Below are 19735 nucleotides of genomic sequence, written 5' to 3'. Positions count from 1 at the left end.
GTTAGGTTCTAGATAGTATAGTCATCTTCTTCCCATGAGTACTTCCTTCCTTTGTCCCATAGATTTTCTTCTTCCTGCTCTCAGAAATAATGCCAGTTTCAAGCACCAGTATTTGGGGTGGGGGGATTCAAAGAACTACTCAACACAAGGTTCATAAAATCATCAGAAAGAGCCAAAAGTGGTCTGGGAACACTAAGGTCCACTAACAAAATAAAAGAACTTTGCACAAGAGAGCAGCAGCATGCACCAGATGGTCTGCGAAGAGTGGCTCCAGCAGCTGAGTGAATTGATGCTAAAAAGAATAAGGCCAGCTCTTGGAGAAAGCCTTGTGAAGTCAGTCAGATCCACCAGAATCAAGCAACTAGAAGAACTGAAGACAACATAATTGTTATGTAGACAACTCAATTGTTAAAAATCCAGTCTAATCGCTTGCAATCCTGACTGTAAAATAAGGCCAAAACTTATTGTGCAAAAGGTTTATGTGCATAACCAGGTCTTTCCATGGCAGATACTTGAAACAACAAATAATAGGATCATAAATATTAAGGGATACCTGTAATTAAACATACTGTATTAAACTTCATAAGCAAAGCAAAAATATTAAATAACTGACAGCACCTTTACTGGCAGCCCCTGTGTCACAGCTAATGAATTAATATTGATTTATTGAAATATATTTCACATTTATTATTTTTAATAGCTCAAGGTGGTGAACATATCCAACACACCTTACTTCTCCTATTTTCCATACAACAACAACCCAGTGAGTTTGGGTTGGCCTAAGAAAGAGTGACTGGCCCAAAGTCACCCAGCTGGCTTCATGGCTAAGACGGGGCTTGAACTCATGGTCTTCCATTTTCTTGCCTGTTGTCTTAACCACCAGACAACATGGCTATATTATTTAATATATTATATAAACTGGCTCTTTATATAATATATTCCTGTATATATTCTGTAGTAGACATAGCACTATGAGAATAAATGTAAAAACCAAACCCAATGCAGCATAATCAACACATATGTTCATAGCAATAACTATCAATAATTCATCTACCTTGAAATTCTTTGCCATCAACATACAATAGGCAAGCACATTCAGAACAGAAAAACTAGTGAACAAGCTCATGTGGTCATACAGCCAAGTAGCACTGTTTGCTGCCCGTAGCACACAACAAAATTGTAATAAAGAAATCACAGAATTCTTCATGCAGATCATGAATCAAGAAAGCACTGACACTGCTAGGAGTTAACTTCCATTTGACAGATTCTTGGATCTATTACCCTTATAAAATAGACAGATTGAATACTATCACTCTTTTGCTTAGTGATCAAATGCAGGAATTCAATTTTTGAACCAGTTTTGTTGACCAACAAAATAAATATGTGCATGGATAGTACAAGTAAAAAGATTAAAATCCCACTGTGGAAACTTGGTATTATTCTTCATGTTGTACAGTTCAATAAGCACTGTGTGTAAGTACAAGGAAAAACAGAAACTGCAACAAGAAAATTAGAGGGCATTAGCAAAAGACTAAGTAGGAAAGAATCATACAGGAGAGAATGGGTTCAAATCTTATTAGTTTGATGATTAATAAAATGTTACTTCTGGAATCTGATAAATCATCATTGCTTTAGAAATAAAGGTGTGTAAAATGAATTAAAAGGAACTACACTTCTAATTCCACATAGTAATTACCTCACTCTCACCTATGGGAGATGGGTGAGTGGAAAAGTAATGGGGCATGCCATCTTTCTTGCTTGCTATGTGAGGCACTTTTCAAATTTGGGGAAAGATGACTTGAGAGAACCCTGACAGACAACTGCTTTATCTCTTTATTGCAGATGCTGTTAGATCTTTAATAGTAAACTATTAAAACAGCTTGGGGCCACAAAATTCTGAAGGTGTTATGTGTTAACCCAGAATGTGATACGAACATTAACAAACCCAGTCCACAGCTTTTATTTCTGCTTTTTATTTCATGAGCAGTTGAATAGCAGTTCAGTAGGTAGATAGACTTGTAGCTAGCCAATATCTACTAGTATCAGTTGAAATAAGCAACTCTCCAGACAGATCACTATAGCTATAGGGTTCAGGGATTGTAGGCTGCTCAAGATATATAGTTCACTTTCACTCATGGAATAAATATTCTGGTATAAATGTCAATATATTGTGGGAATGCAATCCAGTGGAACCACAAAAACTTGGTATTGTATACAAATGATTCCAAATTCTATTGTTATCAAACCAAAGAGCTATGAATGCAAACATATATTCCTACATACTATGAAGTATATAATCATAATTTCTTGGCTTCAACTTCCATATGATCTGCATAATATGTGGGGTATTAATAATGTGCCATTCCATTATTGATTGAAGAATCAATGTGAATCCGATCTTCCAATTTCAGCTGGCACTAGGAAAAGAAAACGCAAAGTCAATATGCAGTAATAGGATTCTTTTGTTATACAATAAGTTCTCAATTTCAAGGATTTTGGTTTAATAAACTTCAGATTTAAAAGCCCTATCTGCTGAATGAGATTTGCCTGAATTTTAGACAATAATGGATTTAGTTCAGATGATTTTATTTCAAAACCATATTCACTACTAGTAGTAGAGAAAGGTTTCTCTTGACAGTTCTGTTTTTCTGCTGAAAAATTACCATTTATTGAATATTAGGCTTTAATGGATATCCATCCCCTTGTTCCTTGTTAATTCATTCAATCAAGGATTAACTCAAATTTAGATTTGAATTCCTGCTTTATTTTTAATTAGACAATTCCATTGTTCTTTGTATTGTCTCCAATGAAATATTCTGAATGTGCTTTCAGTCTCAAAATGATGCAAAATAAAGAACAACCCAATAGGTAATGCTGATATTGATTTTAGAAAGCTATAATTATATAACTATAGATATACATTGCCCACTTCTAAATGATACAATGGTTGGGAGATATGCTGCATTACTTTTTTCAGAATTATTTTATTTTTATTTCATATGCCAGCATGTATGAAATATTTGAGTTAGCCTTGAAAATTCTTTATCTTTCACAGTTTGTGATTATGAGCACAGGAAATAAATAGCATAGATTACCTCACTTTATTTTCCCCTTTTGATCTTTTGGGATGGGAAATCCTTGGCCCTTCATATCTTCTTGGATGTTAATTCTTTAAGGCACAGCCAGTAAGGCCAATGGTCATGGATGACTCAAATTATGGTCCAACAACAGCTGGGAAGCCATAGGTTCTTCACGTCATTTAAATTTTTTCCTATTTTTTAAAGATTGAAAGTAAGATTAAACTTTGAAAAATAAATACCAGAAGGAACTAAGGCATTCTTATATTATAGCCTTCTTCATCTTAGTGTTTCTAGACTAATTGGGCTACAACTTGTTATTAGCAGCTATGGGCTACTGGAATTGGTAATCCAGTAATCAATTATTACTAGAGGATAATCCAGTGGTCAATTTGCTATTGTGGATATTGTAATCCAATAAGTCTGAAAGGTACCAGGTTACAAAGAAATGACACATCAATTTTGAGTGTTAAAAAAGCCAAATTAAGGTAGAACTTCATCTGATCTAGTTCAATTATTATCAATATTTTTCAGCTTTGGAATACGATCAAATTTATTGAAAACCTCAGGTCTTATCTTCAGTCTTTAGCTATGATTTTTAAAAATCTTGTAGGTAGGCTTTCTTGAATTGGGAAATATATTTCCTGTCATTTACTTATTTAAACAAATATTTTATATAGTTATCCTTCTTATCAAGGATAGATTACAAGGTAGATTACAAACAAAATTAAAACTAAAAGAAAACTCAATTTAAATAATATACAGAAGGAACCATAATATGCTGTGTGCCTGTGATTGAAATGAAAAAAGTGTTCCATTGTAATCATTAAGATAATTACTAACAACCAACCAACCAACAGGGATCACTCAAACCCTGGCCTAAATGCCTATGAGATCATCCAAGCCATTTCCAAATTATGGACCAGCAGGGTTGGGGCCCACCACATTTCCAGAAGAGTACTATTCCACATGGCAGGTACAGTGGAGTGGCGGTTGTTATTAGGGAGACCTTATGTCCGCGGGAGACCACCGTTCCTCAGATAGTCGGGTGTGAGTCTCTCTTTTTGAGGTTTGGTTCGGGGGCGCAGTTGGGCTTGCTGCTGGTGTACGTTTCGCCTAGTCACACAGTGGCAGCCCTGCCCGTACTACTCGATGTCCTCTCCGGTTTGGTGATTGAGTTCCCCAAACTTCTAGTTTTGGGTGACTTCAATCTACCATCCCTGGGAGGGTCATCTGAGTTAGCCCGGGAGTTCATGGCTTCCATGATGGCCATGGACCTGACGCAGGTAATTTCTGAACCAACTCATGAGGGAGGCCACACCCTTGACTTGGTTTTTTATCTGGACGGTGGTTGGATGATCTTGGTGGGGGCTCTCCATTTATTATGCCCCTGTCATGGACCGATCATCACCTCCTGCGGCTGGTCTTCCGTCTTGCCACCCCCCACCGTGGGGATGCGGAACCAACTAGATGGTACCGCCCCAGACGCTTAATGGACCCTCTCGGGTTCCAGGCAGCACTGGGATCCCCACCTGCCTCCGTCGCTCACAGCTCGGCGGATGCCTTAGTGGAAGCCTGGGAAAGGGCAGCCACTGAGGCACTGGACCGAGTTGTACCCCTGTGGCCCCTGACCCGGTGCAGATCCCATCGAGCTCCATGGTTCTCCGCGGAGCTCCGGGAGATGAAGCGTCGGAAACGGGGCCTAGAGAGCTGCTGGAGGTCCAGCCGATCCGAATCCAACCGGTTGCGGTTAAGAACCTATATTAGGTCTTATCTCGCAGCGATGAGGGCAGCGAGGTGCAATTACTTCTCTGCCCTCATCGCGTCCGCAGATAATCGCCCGGCCGCCCTGTTTAGGGTGACTCGCTCCCTCCTTAATCAGGAGGTGAGGGAGGATCCCTTGCAGGGTCATGCCGAGGAGTTTGGTCAACATCTGTCGGATAAAATCGCTCGGATTCGGACCGGTTTGGACTCCAGCTGGGCAGAGTCTGACGATCAGGACACGGGCGGTCTTGTCAATGTTATCTGGGAGGAGTTTGATTCTGTGACCCCTGATGAAGTGGACAGGATTATGGGGAGGTTGAGCTCCACCACATGTTTATTGGATCCGTGCCCTTCCTGGCTGGTTTATGCAGCCAGGGAGAGGACACGAGGCTGGTTCCAGGCGGTGATATCTGCTTCTTTGAGTGAGGGTAATTTCCCCACCATCTTGAAGGAGGCGGTGGTGAGACCTCTCCTCAAGAAGCCTGCCTTGGACCCAGCTGTCTTGAACAACTTTTGTCCAGTCTCCAACCTTCGCTTTCTTGTGAAGGTTGTTGAGAGTGTGGTGGCGCATCAGCTCCCTCTGGTCCTGGATGAAGCGGATTATCTGGACCCGTACCAATCGGGTTTCAGGCCCGGGTACAGCACGGAGACGGCATTGGTCGCTCTGGTGAATGATCTCTGGAGGGCCCGGGATAGGGGATATTCCTCTGTCCTGGTCCTATTAGACCTCTCGGCGGCTTTCGATGCCATCGACCATGGTATCCTGCTGCGGCGTCTCAGGGGATTGGGAGTGGGAGGCACAGTTCTTCAGTGGTTCTCCTCCTATCTCCTGGGACGTTCGCAGTCGGTGTTGGCAGGGGGGCAGAGATCGGCCCCTAGGTCTCTCGTTTGTGGAGTTCCTCAGGGTTCGGTTCTCTCGCCTCTCCTGTTCAACATCTACATGAAACCGCTGGGTGAGATCATTCGTGGTTTTGGAGTTGGGTATCATCAATATGCTGATGATACCCAACTTTTCATTTCGACCCCAAACCACCCCAGTGATGCCCTCGCTGTGATGTCCCATTGCCTGGAGGCAGTTCGGGTCTGGATGGGGAGGAACAGACTTCAACTCAACCCTGACAAGACTGAGTGGCTGTACATTCCGGCATCCCGGGACATTCAAAACGTTCCATCACTTTCTATGGGGGGTGAGTTTTTACCCCCCGTAGATAGGGCTCGCAACTTGGGAGTCCTCCTGGATGCACGGCTTACCTTAGAAGATCATGTAGTAGCCGTGACCAGGGGGGCTTTCGCACAGGTTCGCCTGGTGCGGCAGTTGCGGCCCTATCTAGACCGGGATGCCCTGTGTACGGTCACTCATGCGCTCGTGACCTCTCGTCTTGACTATTGCAATGCTCTCTACATGGGGCTTCCCTTGAAGACCACTCGGAGGCTCCAACTGGTACAGAATGCGGCCGCGAGAGTTGTCTTGGGAGTTTCCCGGTACTCCCATGTTACACCTTTGCTCCGCGAGCTGCATTGGTTACCAGTTGTCTTCCGGGTGAGGTTCAAGGTCTTAGTGATGGTTTTTAAGTCCTTACATGGCATGGGTCCGGAATACCTCGGGGACCACCTGCTGCCGGCGTCGACCCCCCTCCGCCCTGTGCGTTCCCACAGAGAGGGCCTCCTCAGGGTGCCTCCAGTCAGAGAATGTCGTCTGGTGGCCCCCAGGGGGAGGGCCTTCTCTGTGGGCGCTCCGGCTTTGTGGAATCAGCTGCCGGTTGAGCTCCGGATGGCACCGGATCTCCGCTCCTTCCGGCGCGGGTTAAAGACCCATTTATTTGAACAAGCTGGCCTGGCCTGATGGGGAATTACTTAGGGTTTTAATATTTATATATATTTTTTATTGTTTTTATTGTGGGCAATAATTTAATTCTTTTTTAACTTTTGTAGTTTTAAGATATGCCCTGTTCACCGCCCTGAGTCCTTCGGGAGAAGGGCGGTATAAAAATTTAATTAAATAAAAAATAAATAAAAATAAATCTGTCTGTAATAGTTAGATCCCTATTATGGCTATAACTCATTATGTTTAGCAGAATTCTGAAATGACACACTTTCTTTTCTGTATCAGCTACCTTAATGTTCCTGAACAGAATGGGTGTATCAGTATAAAGCCAATATTAGAAATGTGAAAAAACTGTCTTACTTTTTGATATGAATTTATTTAATTTTATAAATCAATATGTGAAGTGAAATCTAGATGTAGTTTTCAAATTAAAAATAAATAAAATGTACACATAATGCATGCATGAAAATGATATGCAAAGTTGTAGTAATGAAACAATATGCAACATTTTTAATTAAGATTTTTTTGCAGAATACACATATAACAAAATGATGCATTAAAAATTACCGTAAGTTTTTTTAAAAAAAATAATCATCATGGTAAATATATGGCTTGAACCAAATTTAAATCTAGGAAAAAGAAAACCAAAAAAATGACAGCTTTATTAGTCTGTACAAGAATGCAATAAATCTCTAAATAATTGCATGTTCAGAATATAGCTCTAATGAAAATATACTGCTCAAAAAAATAAAGGGAACACAAGATAAGACATCCTACTATTAAATACAGTACATTGTGTTGTTTAAGTGTTCCCTTTATTTTTTTGAGCAGTATATAATCCAATTTAGTGTCATCATTCCACAATCAATTAGTAGAGTTTATCAACACAAAGTGAAATCTACAGGAACAATACCCTCTTATCCTAGTAGACATGACCTATATGGCAGTGTCATCCACTATGGGAAGATCTATTAATCCTTTCACACTGGGATAGCATTTAGAGAATGCTAACCTTGGACATAATTTACTATCTGCACACAAAGCATGAAATTACACTGAGGGACTTCTTGAACCACTATTGATCTCTGATGCTAAGAGGGTCTCTGCATTAAATACTTCCATATAAAAATATGAAGACTGGAATCCAATACAATGTCTTATGATAATAGTAGATCACAATAGGAAGCCTTAGTAAAGAAACAAACTAATTTTTAGAATTAGTTTCATATCCTCTTGATAATACCTTGTAACAGTAGAGTATAGCAAATTCCAACAAACCCTTAATAGACTAATTGTTGACAAGTTTCCTGAAAACAGTATAATTTTCAGCAACATTGCCTATACCTCAGATATGTCATTATTCTTCTGCATTTAATGGAAATATAGATGCAAATAGGGTGGAGTTTATAATAGATCATAAATGAAGTAATCTGAATGTAATTATAAATCAAGATCCAATGATTTGATATAATACCATGAAGAAATTGGTTGTTTCTGAGCCACCAAAATAATACAAAGAGCAGGAAAATCACAATTCTTTCATTGGATGAAACTGAAGAAACATTCCAAACATTCCAAAAATTCCTATGTCAAACAATAGAAATTTGTAACTCATAAGCTAAACCACTTTCCCCAAACTATATGTCCACTATGTTGGCTATGGCTATGGCTTATGCAGTCTGGTTTATCTGAAATAGTGCAAGTTGCAAAGACTATATTACATGTCACCCCCTATATTGGTTAGATGAGTGGTAGTGATTTTTAAATTAATAAAAGAACAAATTGAATGAAGAATATGTATATTAACTGAAGCAGAAGATGTTCTTATGAAATCAAATACTGTAACATTTGTGAGTATTTTTACTATTAGCAGGTCCCAGGAAAGCTCCATTAGTATCTTTCAACTAGCATTCAGAAAGTACATTTGTATCTAAATTCATCTCACTGTGAGGTAGATGGGTGGTTCAAAAATGTGATACATAACTAAATAATATTCTGCAAGATGGTCTTTTGTTCAGGACTCTATTTAATTATTTGGAGTGATTTCTGCCTTTGTCATAAATCTTTGATGGCCCATTTTGATTAGAAGTTGAAAGAACTCAGATTTTAAAGATTAGATGGTCCACAAAATCACACCAATGACATAGTCAGACTCCATTTGTCTTTCTTACATTTGAAAATCTTAAAACAATAAACCATAATGATGATGTCTTACTGATCACATGCAGCATTAATGGTTGCAGTTTCTGAGGATTAAAATCCCTGAATTAGCTAATTACATCTTAATAAATTTTACAATTAAAATGTATTTTACTCTTTTACTTTCACATTTGTTTTCCTAGAAATCACACAATCAAACATTAGTATTAATATAAATTTATCTATAACAGCATTATACTTTTTTGAAACATCCCACAGGATTATTGAGTAGCTCCACTATTGCCCTATTAATTTCTGAACTTAAATATTGGCTTGGGTTATCAGTAGAAAAATAGCATATGATAGCATATTCATATTTCATTATTTGGAAGACCCATATCCCCACTAGAATAGAAGTTATTTAATTATATCAAGAGAAAGACTAAAGAATTCTAGGTCACTTATTCTTTCTTTTTTCTCCTTGGTGTGTGGCCTTGTAAAATCTAAACAGTCATATGTAAAAGAAAAATGTTCTTGTTCTATAAACTGATTAAGGTTCCAGACTATCAGCTTTGAAAAAATGGATATGGTTTTGCTGCCATTATAGACTGTGGCTTAGTTTATATTACTCAAATCTAGAAACAATCAATATTTAGTTGAAAAGCTGTTACCTGAGATCAGTAACTATGAGTATCAGTAATGGTTGAGGTACTGGCTTAGAAAGCAGGAGACTGAACTGTAATCCTGCTTTAGGCATGAAAGCCAGCCAGGTGTCTTTGGGCCAGTCACTCTTTATCAGGGTTGTAGTTGTGAGGAAATAGGAAGAGGAAAAAGTATTAGATATGTTTACAGCCTTTAGTTACTTGTAATGTAACAAAAGTGGAATAAAATCTAATAAATTAATTTGATTTCTTTTCTTATTATAAAATAATAGTAGTTTAAGTTTCAGCAACTATTAGTCTTACAAGAAACAACCATCTCCCCATATTTTTGTATGTATTTTTATTTATTTTTATTTTATTTTAATTCCATTTATGTCCCGCTCTTCTCCGAAGACTCAGGGCGGCTTACAAGCTTAGCAGTAGCCTTCATTCTATGTACAGTATATGCCTGCTTATTAGGGCTTTCACACACACCCCAAGCGGCATTATTACAAAGTCAGCTTAATTGCCCCCAACAATCTGCGTCCTCATACACAAAGAGACACACACATATACATATATATCTGAAAATGCAAGTTACCACCCACCCCCTAATAAGTGCCAGAATCATAACTAAAATAAAGAAATATTGTGTCATTTGTGGTACATTCCCTAGTGAACTCCTTAATCATTAGTATTTAATCATACTGAGTATATTGTGCAAATGCAGAAGCAGGAATAAAAACCTTCTAAAATGCTATTTGTAAATAATAATTATTATAGTTTAAACTTTTGAGATCCTTTTCCTTAATCTTTAAGTTAGCTTTCTCTCAAATGTTATTGTGTACAACAATCTAATATATTAAACTACCAGTCCTAATCATAAATTACTATTCTAACTCAAGATCACTCTACCATTTAAAGCAATCCAGAAAAAATATCATATAAACCATACAGTTGATGATAGGGCAATAGTATTGCAGGAATGCAATAGACCTCAGTGAAGCTTCTTAACAGAAACATATCCCTGTTCATGATTTTCTTCATCTATAAATGGAATTACAGTATCTCAAAGTGAATGAATATAGGTCTTTGGATGGATGGATGGATGGATGGATGGATGGATGGATGGATGGATAGTAGATGAATGGAGAAATCCCTATATATCTCTTTATTTATATTTATTTATACAGACAGACACCTACATACACATTTAGGCAGGAATGAAGATATGAGTTTGATAAAATGGCATATAGCCTTACAGGTGTTTATTCGAGTTTTATAGAAAAGTTTAATTTGATTTTGGCAGATTTCAGAAACAGTTCTGTACTGATTTAATTACATAGTTGCCTAAGAGCGCTTCTCTCCATGTTGCACCACTCATTTCACTGGTATGTTTTGGAACTCATATATTTAGAAGATGTGTTCATTCCACTTTCTCTTTTCTTACATGTGAGCCACACTGACTTTAAAACTCTTCTGAGAAAGTCTTTTCTGAGTGCCATTATCATGGGCCAATAAGGAATGAATGCAAAAGAAAGCCTTGTTGCTAACTTCATTCAGAACTCCATCAGCAAGCAAAAAATGTGTTCATTCATAATAGGTTTGGGGTATTTTACTGAATTATAACTAACTTTCCATTTCCTGAGAGCCCTTATTTATTGCTTTGAAGTGTTTTAATCTATTGAGTGTTTAAGAGCATGACATTTTAATGTTTTAATTTCACTTTCATTGCATTATAATTTAGTCATCTGGAATGTAAATTTTGTAGAAAAGCAAGATATACAATTAATAAGTAAAAGCAACAAAAAATAAGAATAACTGTACATTTTGTTCTAGCGTAGTGAGAAATTACATGGCAGGAACAAAACAAGTCTGTGAAACAAATTCATGACAATTAGTTGCTCTGATCAAAAGAATGGTCCAAACTTGATCTCCACCATTCTTACTGAACAATTGTTTTTGGATTATGCAGCTGTCAGATTTTTTTTGTTTATTTTTTTATTGCTTCAGTGTTGTGATAAATATTTACTAAGGTTGTACAAAATAACATTCCTCAAAATTTTGAAGCAGCACGTACTCTATTCTTGAATGAGCATGTACCAATGACACTTCTGCCACCACTTGTGGAAAGGTGATGGGCTATGCATGCAATGTTTGCAGGGCGCAGAATAGGATCCCTAGAAGAATCATGCTAAACATTTTGGAGATAATGATAGTCTCGGTGCTTTGAGGAGGAGAGCTGCTTATGCAAATTGCAATATTAATATTGGTGCAAATAGTTTTATGTCCTCTACTTCATGGTAAATTTACTCTGAGTCCTTCAAGTTGGAAGTGGCAGAGTCTTAATATGTCATTGACAATATTGTTGCCCAGATTTCCTTCAAATCAGGTAACAGTTTCTGGTGGCATCATTTCCAAAACTTTTATGCTTAAAAAGAGTTATGGATGTTCTGTGCATTTCTTTTGTACACTTCCCTTAAGAGAGTCACACACTTTTCCAATGAAAATTAGTTTAAGGAAACATGATAAGCCTTACTATTTAAAAATGCTAAAGAAATTATTGCTGAAAATATTTAGTACTCATGTAATGGCTGTACAGAAAAGCATAAAGAAGGTTAGGTATAATTCTTGGTCAGAATATTAGCAAATTTAGTCATTCATCAAGTGTCCTGCCAGCTCATATTATACAAAATGAATGGCATTTGTGGCCTTTGGAAGCTCAGTTTTCTTGAAACTAATGAGATCATATTCTTACACATCAACTGCACGTCAAGATTTTATGAAATGAAATATAAAGTCTTTTCTGCATCTGGGTTCCCTTTTGATGTGGATCTTGCTGCTGAGGGACTGCTAACTGAACTGAATGTTTCAAGGAAACCAATTTACTCAGCTGGTTGCAAACCCTTTGACCTCAGTAGTAGAATTTGGAAAATCAATGAATGCATGAACATTTTAGTGTTTGTCAAAAATTGCAAAAAAACAAAGACTGCTTGAATTCTATAGTCCATAGATCCCTTTGTAAAATACTACTTTGTATTTTCAAGCTTTGCCTATCCTTTTTTAAAAAGTCAATGAGACCAAGTTAATTAAGCCTGAGGGGTTATGAACTGTTGGCAGTTAATAAGTCATAAAATTCCTCTATAAAACAGGATGCTAGATTCCATCACTGAGACAAGGAGTACAAAGGGCCGGTGTATAATATCTAATTGTACAAAAGGACTGGGATTTCTCAATGACTGCTCATCTGGAGTCTCAAGGGCATGCTCACTGTGGTTTCCTGATTTTTAGAAGCCAGTTTAAAAAATGAGTGTATTAAAGAGTAATTTGCCTGAAAGTTCAGGAAGTTTGGAGTGGTGAAGGGCGGGTGGAAAGGGGAGTTAAAAAAGGGAAGGAAAGAATAAAGGAAGGAGGGAGAAAGACCAAGACTGAGAGACAGGAGAAAGAGAAGAAGAGAAAGCAAAGAATTCTCACCACATTGGCTTGGACATGATTGCATTTGTCATCTGTTTTCTTTTCCCTTTAGGATGTTCACCATGGCAACGGTACACAGCAGGCTTTTTATTCTGACCCCAGTATCCTGTATGTCTCTCTGCATCGCTATGATGAAGGCAACTTCTTCCCTGGCAGCGGAGCCCCAAATGAGGTTAGGTTTATTTCTTTACAACCCCATTTTTTATTTGTATCTTTTCAGGTAATTGCATTGCATGATTACCCCTAATTTTCTCATCCTACATTGGTGCTCTAAATTGCATTAGATTACCAAATGGTCCACTGGGAGTGGGGGACAGAGTGGAACAAGTGTATAACCCAGAACAGTCCTTGTCAAGTGGGGCCAGGTTGATTTGACATGCTGTTTGAAGTTGGTTTCAAAAGGACATTTTTGTGCATTTTCTTATTTTGATTCACTCTCTGCCTTTCCTCTCCATTTTCCCTCTGGCATTTCCCCCTCCTTCCCCCTCCTCCTCTTAGGTTGGAAGTGGCCCTGGTGAAGGTTATAATATAAATATTGCTTGGACAGGTGGCCTAGATCCCCCCATGGGAGATGTGGAGTACCTCACAGCATTCAGGTTGGATCCTGTTTCTTTTTCAAAGTGCCAAATAGAAGTAATAGGCTGGAATCCACCAGCATTAGAATACAGCAGCCTTGACAATCAGAAAAATGACCCATGGTGGAACTAGCTTAAAGTAAACATCTCTTATTATATAGTATCTGGAGACCTCTTTTACTTTACTTTTTTTTCTTAAAAAAAAATCAGTGTTAATATGGTGGCCACCCACAAAATAGAATATGTTTATTTGTTGCCCGAAACAGATTGCTAGAAAAGCGTTGCCCTTTTTTTTGCTATAAACTGATTAATAAGTTTTTTCAAAGCCAAGGAATGAATAGACCCACAGAAAAACAGACAGAAAATCCATCAGTGCAAATATATTTTATTGCAGATTCTGGTGATTTTCCAGCAATTTACTTCATTATTACCGCATTTGGAAATCTTTCATAGCAATACTACTACCAACCAACGAATTCAGGGTAGCTTCATAACCAGAACCGTGCATGTTTCCTGGCAAAAGAGATGAAATATTGTTGCTGCGGGGTGGGAGTTCATATTTTTTTAATAAATAAATGAAAGAAATAGTTTGTCACTACAGTCTTCTGCGAAATTTTTGACCTTCAAATCTAACCTGCAACATTCCTATTTCTGCAGTCTTCAATCCTAATACTAAACAGGTTTTACATTGCTCAGGTTCCCAATCCAGATTAGATCAGCTACCACTTGTTGAATATTAAGGAAAGGCATATGGAAGCAAATCTCTTTGATTCGCATTGACTCTTTTATTTAAGATTGAGATGCAAGGATTTGAAAAGAAATAGATATAAAGATATAGAATGAAGAGATAATTGGCTTTACTGATTGACCAACAGGTGTAAGTGAAACATTGGCAGGAAGTGTAAAATTCTGCTTGTCCATAACATATTTGGAGAACTGTGTGGAAAATGTCCTCGTAATGAATTTGGTCACAAATGAATTGTTTCTCTGCATATTGATCTGTTTTTTGTTACCTTACATAGGTAAAAGTCTCACTAAAACTATACATTTGGTAAACAGCATTTTGTTATTATTATAATATCTTAACCTGACCACTGCACTAAAATTAGGGAGTAACTCATATCTTTCCTGCTAATCACAAAAAGTGGATCACAATTGTGCCTTGCATGATAATCTGGAAAGTGACTACAGTATGAAGATACTGCTCCTTCCATATCTGCATACAATAATTTAATTGACTTTTATATAGATCCTTCCATATCTTTAATATAGTAAATTGACTTCTACATAGGTTCTTCACTTTGATCTCAATGACTGAAACACATATGCATTTATATACTGGGGGACAGCCTATTTGCAGTCTTTTAGCCATGGATGCCCAAAACACGAAGGTGGAGGATAGATGACCTTTGTATGGTCACAGAGGGGTTCAGGTTCATTGTAACCCCACTTCTTACCTCACCTTTTCAACAAAACTGTTGTAATAGATAGGGATCCAATAAACCTCATAGAGGAGTGGTGTGTGTGCATGCATGTGTGTGCTGTTACATTATATGAACTTTCTTAGAAGAAGTATCCCTTTTTACTAAGCAGAAACTAAAAGTAGTTGTTAGCTGATTGGCAGCTAATTTCTAGAAATTTCAATCATCTTTGGTCCATTCTACTGGCTAATCATTGCTAGAATCAAGGGCCATAATAATGATAATAATGATAACAATGATGGCTTAAGCCCTAGATTAGGATCCAGAAGTTGTATACTGAAGCAAATTTTACATTTAACCACTTATTCTACTTGTATTTCTCTGAATTTCTCCTACTATCCCAACCATAGGTTAGCAGCATCTTCCAATGCAGCATTTATACTGCTTTGTGACTAAGACCTCTTCTTGGTGGAATCATCTTATCCAAACAATAGTTTCAAGCCTTCAAATGGCATTTTCAACCACAACAAATATTCTCCACCTACTTAGTTTGTTTACTAGCTTTATAAGTCCCTATGCCTAATACATAAAGGGGCTTATAAAGCAGGTAGGTTTTGTCTATTGTTCTCCACACTTACCATAATACCATGCTAACCTTCCAGTTATCTGTCAGAAAGAAACTGTCAAAAAGTTCATTTCATTTTGCAGGAAATGGCAATTAGGGGCCACATTCACAGATTTTGATGTATTTTACTAACTCTAAGAAGAATAGAATAGAATAGAATAGAATAGAATAGAATAGAATAGAATAGAATAGAATAGAATAGAATAGAATAGAATAGAATAGAATAGAATAGAAGCGGGAAGGGACCTTGGAGGTCTTCTAGTCCATACCATCTCAGACAAATGACTGTCCAGTCTCTTCTTAAAACCATCCAGTGATGAAGTGACCTCGATTTCTGAATGTTAATTGTCTTCACTGTTAGGAACTTTCTTCTTAATTCCAGGTTGCTTCTCTCTTTGATCAGTTTCCAACCATTGTTTCTTGTCTTGCCCTCTGGTGCTTTGGAGAATAATTTGATCCTCTCTTCCTTGTGGCAGCCTCAAATACTGTCACCCCTATTTCTTCTTTTCTTTAGACTAGCCAAACCCAAGCCTTCAGCCATTCTTCATATGTTTTAGTCTCCAGGCCTGCAATCATCTTAGTTGCTCTTCTCTGAACTTTTTCCAAGATCTCAACATCTTTTTTGTAATATGGTGACCAAAATTGGTTGCAGTATTCCAGGTGTGGTCTCACTAGGGTTTTATAAAGTGGTACTAATACTTCGCATGATCTTGATACTATGCCTCTGTTTATACAACCCAGGATTGTATTAGCTTTTTTGGCTAGCTGCTACACATTGCTGGCTCATAGTCAAGTGATCATCCACTAGGACTCCAAGGTCTCTCTCACAGTTACTGTTTTTGAGCAAGGTCTCGCCTAATCTGTACTTATACCCTTGATCTTTCCTGCCTAAATGTATAACTTTGCTTTTTTCCACATTAAATTTCATTTTGTTGGATAGGGTCCATTGTTCAAGTTTGTCAAGATCCTTTTGGATCCTGAGCTTGTCTTCTGGGGGGTTGGCTATTCCTTGCCAGTTTAGTGTCATCTGTAAATTTGATAATTTCCCCATTGATGAAGATATTGAAGAGTACTGGGCCTAAGATGGAGCCTTGTGGTACCCCACTGCTTACTTCTCACCATGTGGATGTAGTATCATTGAGGACTACTCGCTGAGCATGGTTTGTCAACCAACTACAGATCCATCTGGTGGTAATGTTGTCTATCCTACCTTTTTCTAGATTACTAAGCAGCAGGTTGTGGTGTACTTTGCCAAATGCCTTACTGAAATCTAAATATACTATGTCCACAGTATTTCACTGATCTTTATCAAAGAATGAAATAAGATAGGTTTGGCATGATCTGTTTTTAACAAACCCATGCTGGCTACTGGTTATAACTTTGTTTGCTTCTAGTTGTTTGCAGATCTGGTTTTTTATTATCTTTTCCAGGATCTTCTCAAGTATTAATGTTAGACTGATTGGTCCGTAGTTACCTGGGTCTGTTTGTTTTTTCTTTTCTTGAAGATGGGAACCACATCAGCCCTCAGGTACTTCCCCAGTGCTCCAGGATTTTTGAAAGATATGGTACAATGGTTCTCAGATAACATCTGCCAGCTCCTTCAGAATTCTGGGATGTAATCTGTTGGGTCCTGGTGATTTATATTTGTCAAGGTCGGATAGGTGTTCTCTTACCATTTTCATGCTTATTTTAATTTTTGTTTCTAGTTTCTCTTTTGCAGTATTTTTTGGGGGTATGTTTTGTCTTAATTTCTTTTTGTGTGAAGACTGATGCAAAGATGAGTTAAGCAGCTCTGTTTTCTCCTTAATGCTTGTTACTTCCTTGTCATCTTCTCTCTTTAGTGGACCAACAATTTTCTTGACTTTTTTCTTCTTATTAATATGTTGAAAGAAACTTTTTTTATTATCCTTGATTTCTGCTGCAAGTCTGTGTTCATTCTGAGCCTTTGCTTTCCTGACTTCATCTTTGCATATTCTGGCTGTCTGCTGATAATCAGCTTTAGTTATGTGTCCCTCTTTCCATTTTTTGTATTTGTCCTTTTTGTCTTTCAGTTTGTCTGAGAGATCTTTGTGCAGCCATGCTTTTTTCTTCTTTACTTTCTTTTTTCTTTTTCAGTAGTATTGTGCTGGACTGGGCTTTTATGATAGCAGAGTTTCAGAGTTTCTCATGCTTCTTGAGTTGTTTTCCCCTTTAGGATTTTCATCCATGGAATTTTTCCTTGGTTCTCTCTGAGTTTGTTAAAATCAGCTCTTTTGAAGTTTAAGACTCTGGTTGAATTATTTTTTTATTGCTTGTGTTTGCATTATATTGAATTCCAGTATGACGTGGTCACTTTTCCCCAAGGTTCCGGCAACTTCAACTTCCTCTACCACTTCTTCTCTATTAGTAAGAATTAGGTCCAGTATAGCTTTACTTCTAGTTTCCTCCTCTACCTTTTGGATGACAAGGTTGTCGGCTAGGTTGGTTAGGAATCTGTTTGATCTCCACTCGCTGCAGTTTGTCTCCCAGCTGATACCTGGGTAGTTGAAGTCTCCCATTACTACTGTGGTATGCTTCCTACATACATTTGTTAACTGGTTGGCAAAGAGTACATCTATTTTTTCTGATTGGTTGGGTGGTCTGTAGTATATCCTTATGGCAATGTCACTTTCCCCCCCCCTTTTATAGTGACCCATATAGATTCTGGAGGGCTTTTATCCCTGATCATGTGCATTTCTGAAAATATGTAGTATTCTCTTACATATAGTGCAACTCCCCCTCCTCTTTTTGTAGACCTGTTTCCTTTGAACAATTTGTATCTATCCATCAGTCCATTCTAGTCATGGGTTTTGCCCCACCAGGTTACTGTAATGCCAACTATGTCATACTCATTCTTGTGTACTATTGCTTCTAGTTCACCCTATTTGTTCCCTAAGCTTTGAGCATTGGTATATAAGCATTTAAGACTTTTATGTTTATGACTTTTATGAATGATGGCCATAGACTTACAAGATATCTTTGTTAGCATCAATTCTTACAGAAATATCTGTACAATAGCTTCTATTATCTTCCTTTGCTTACAATGAGGAATATTCTTTTCATCTACTGATTTATTTATGGCTTACTTTCATATAGTAGAAGTAATTATCAATATCCATTTCTCCACTTTATAAGGTATGAATTCATTTTAGTCATGGTAGGTCAGGTTTGCTCATATGATATTGCACATGTCTGAATAAGATACTGTTTTCTTCATCTATCTGCATCTATCTGGTGGTTATCTAGTTTCAACTTTTGTGCCATATTTCATGTGATCCAAGGTTCTGAGACAAGTATAATAATTGTTTTCTTATCCCTTCACATATTATTCAGTTCACAGGGATGACAATAATTCGATCAAGGGAGGCATCTTCTTTTCATTTCAGCATTTCATATTGCAAGATCTCTCACATGTGGTTTTTTTCCAATGTACAATAATGAATCTTTAACAGTGCTGGCAGCCACAAATTCTGTCTAATTTGCTTTTATCCAAATGAGCCTCTTAGAGACATGATACTTCCACACTGTTTCACCAAGTTCAAATTGTACAAAGTTGTACAATGTATTCTTCCCCGCCCAATAATATCAGTGACTATCTCCATTGGAGACTGGCAAGAAGCAACTTGGGAAACTCAATACTCCTCTAAGAGATGTTGTATTGTTTTCAGGAATTAAAGGGGAATAATGCAACAGCACCTAATCCTGATGCCCACATGAGATGAGAGTATAGTAAAGAATCAACTGGAGTTGGAAGGTTAATAATTTTAAATAGATAAATAGGAAAATAAGAAATTCTTAGACCCAAGACCAGAGTTCCCCCAACCTCAATGAGGGGAGGGGGGCAAGAAGAGATGGTTTTGTGGGGGGGTTCAGCACATGCATATACATGTGCATATGCATGAACACCCATTGCTTATGTGAGTGGGGCAGTGAGTACTTGTGCAAGTGGGCCCATGAATGCCTGTGATGCTTGTGTGAGTAGGGCTGCGAATGCCTGCAACGCTCACTCGACCACGAATGCCTGCAATGCTCACAATGATGCTCACATGAGTGGAGCTGTGTGCATGCACACATGCACACTGGCAAGCCACTCAAGCAGCCCAGTGGCCAATAGGACCCCCCACAGGTTGGGCATCCCTGCCCTATAGGATTCTAAAGATGCATGTAGATACATAT

At 37.9% G+C, this 19735-nt stretch overlaps 1 protein-coding gene across 1 annotated transcript in view; it reads left to right on the top strand.

Annotated features, from left to right (window-relative positions):
• Positions 1-19735, top strand: part of HDAC9 (histone deacetylase 9) — a gene marked incomplete at both ends in the record, with an annotated part of 190569 nt that overhangs the window by 78647 nt on the left and 92187 nt on the right. Inside the window, 2 exons of the mRNA XM_081346258.1 lie at positions 12973-13092; positions 13419-13516. Coding sequence (XP_081202384.1) covers positions 12973-13092; positions 13419-13516 — 218 coding nt within the window. The remainder of the gene's footprint in view (positions 1-12972; positions 13093-13418; positions 13517-19735) is intronic.

The sequence above is a fragment of the Vipera berus genome (assembly GCF_964194415.1).
Source record: "Vipera berus genome assembly, chromosome: Z".
NCBI lineage: Eukaryota > Metazoa > Chordata > Lepidosauria > Squamata > Viperidae > Vipera > Vipera berus.
This window is presented reverse-complemented; position numbering and strand designations above follow the sequence as displayed.